The 2,221-nt window shown below is 39.8% G+C and overlaps 1 protein-coding gene across 1 annotated transcript in view; it reads right to left on the bottom strand.

Annotated features, from left to right (window-relative positions):
• The window catches only part of LOC139029425 (ubiquitin carboxyl-terminal hydrolase 43-like), an 85,417-nt gene that overhangs the window by 57,652 nt on the left and 25,544 nt on the right, over nucleotides 1–2,221 (bottom strand). Inside the window, exon 2 of the mRNA XM_070449362.1 lies at nucleotides 1,473–1,625. Within this exon, the coding sequence (XP_070305463.1) occupies nucleotides 1,473–1,625 (153 nt within the window). The remainder of the gene's footprint in view (nucleotides 1–1,472; nucleotides 1,626–2,221) is intronic.

Here is a 2,221-nt window from a genome sequence, read left to right as displayed (position 1 = left end):
AAACCTTTTTCGCTTTGTCATTATGGGGTATTTTGTGTAGATTGATGAGACAATTGTTTTTAAATGTGGAAAAAATCAAGGGGTCTGAATAGTTTCTGAATGCACTGTGTATATATATATATATATATATATATATATTCATATACATATATATATATAGTGTGTGTATAGTGTTGTGTATATATATATATATACACACACACTATATATATATATATATACACACACACCAGAAAAAAATTTGTCATCAGATTACAGATACTTCTTAGATTACTTTTAAATTCAGAAAGGATGTTTGCGAAAAAATCCACATCACCAAAAGTATTTGGCCACAACTTCAAATTAGTAGATTTGACTATATCAGCTACACCCGTTGCTGACAGGTGTTTAAAGTCAAGCACACAGCCATGCAATCTCCATAGACAAACATTGGCAGTAGAATGGCCTTTACTGAAGAGCTCAGTGACTTTCAACGTGACACCGTCATAGGATGCCACCTTTCCAACAAGTCAGTTTGTCATATATATATATATATATATACTGTATATATATATATATACTGTATACTGTATATGAAGACAGTTAATAGTCATCATGGCCAGTGTTGGACACATGAAAGGACCAGGAATTCGCTTTGTTATCATTGAGACAAGCTCTTCATATTGAGTCTCTATTGTATCTCTTGAGAAGAGAAATCTGCACTCATGGGAACCTCAGAGCTGTTTTGCTCTACTGCACTAGGAGTAACCTGGTTAGGTCGTGAGCAAATCCAAGGCTTACAATATGACTCAATTGAATGCAAAAAAATACATGTTGATACATGCTAACCAAGTTCAATCTCAAGTTTGTTTAGTAGTTCAGTGTTTCTCCTATATTCATTTAGCAATGAATATAGGTTTGCTGGGCCACCGCTGGGCTAGCGGTAGCAATCTCTCGTAGCAATCTCTCGTCCCAACGGCCCCACCCTACACTATGCACGTGTGTGTGTACGTGTCCCGCTCTAAAGTAAGTTAGTCGATGAGCAAGCAAGACGTGTGTGCTCATGTGTGGGACCCAGGTGATATGATGACTCAAGCCTCTGCAACTCTTCCACCTGAATAAGGAGCTATTATGGGCCTCTGCAACTGTACCTCTGCTCTCACACAGCTGAGACTGCCGAAGCTGCTACTGTAGAACGCAGAGAGCTCTTTGCATTTTGGATTGCAGCCACAGTTTGATAACAGAGTACTACCATCAGCCAAAAACCTTACCTCAGCTAACTTGTTGGCTACAGTATATCTATAATGTGTCATGAGTCAGGACCGTTTGATCACAATAGTGATCATTATTTTTCAAGATGTTTCAGTTTGGTGACAGAGTGTTCTTATGTTGAGATGTCAACACAAGACAATGTCTATGATACCTGAATGTCTTTGGGTTTCATGACAGATAAACACATCTAAACTTTATGACAGTGTTTGGTCTGCTCCTACCTTTCCGTTGGCTTTGGTCTTGCTGCTGCTGTGGTTGTTGTTGGTGGTGGGGTTGGCATCCTCATGGACCCGGTCCAAGAGCCAGAGCAGGAACTCCAGGGCATCGTGCTGAGAGTTCCCCCTGAACTGAGAGCCGTACTTGGACACAATACTCTGGGGACAGACAGGGAGGAGGAAATCAGATGAGGACATTACAAAAGACATAAAACGACTTTCCAACAAACTACAGTAGAAGCTCAAAGATATTAACCTTAGAGTTACAGGCTGACCGGTCAACCAAACAGGGAATATCGAACACGGTCAAAATATTATGTAGGCTATGTAGTCTGTTGGGTAAATCCTCTGAGGAAAGACCGGGAGGAAGAGATTAGATATGGACAAGAAAATAAATATCAGTTAGGTTTCCAGCAAAGTCCTTTAAATCTTCCGACAAAATACATGAGCTGAGAGTTTCAAAGAAACTACTGTTCAGAGTATTTAGGAAACGTGTCTGGTGGTAAGTTAACAGCGTCTTTCGACAGTGTATTCAATCAGCTCCCCTTAGGGTCGGGGAGTAACTGATGACATGTAATCAGTTACATGTTATCTGATAACAGAAAAATGTCAGGGGTTCTTTAAACTTTTTCACACAGGCCCACCATTACTACAACATCTATGGGCTAAAAAACCTAGCTAAAAAACATTAGCTGACATGGGCTAGCTGATCTGGACATTTCTGACATGTTATAAATAGCTCTCTAAGGTATGGC

Source organism: Salvelinus sp. IW2-2015, linkage group LG1, assembly GCF_002910315.2.
Source record: "Salvelinus sp. IW2-2015 linkage group LG1, ASM291031v2, whole genome shotgun sequence".
Classification (NCBI taxonomy): domain Eukaryota; kingdom Metazoa; phylum Chordata; class Actinopteri; order Salmoniformes; family Salmonidae; genus Salvelinus; species Salvelinus sp. IW2-2015.
This window is presented reverse-complemented; position numbering and strand designations above follow the sequence as displayed.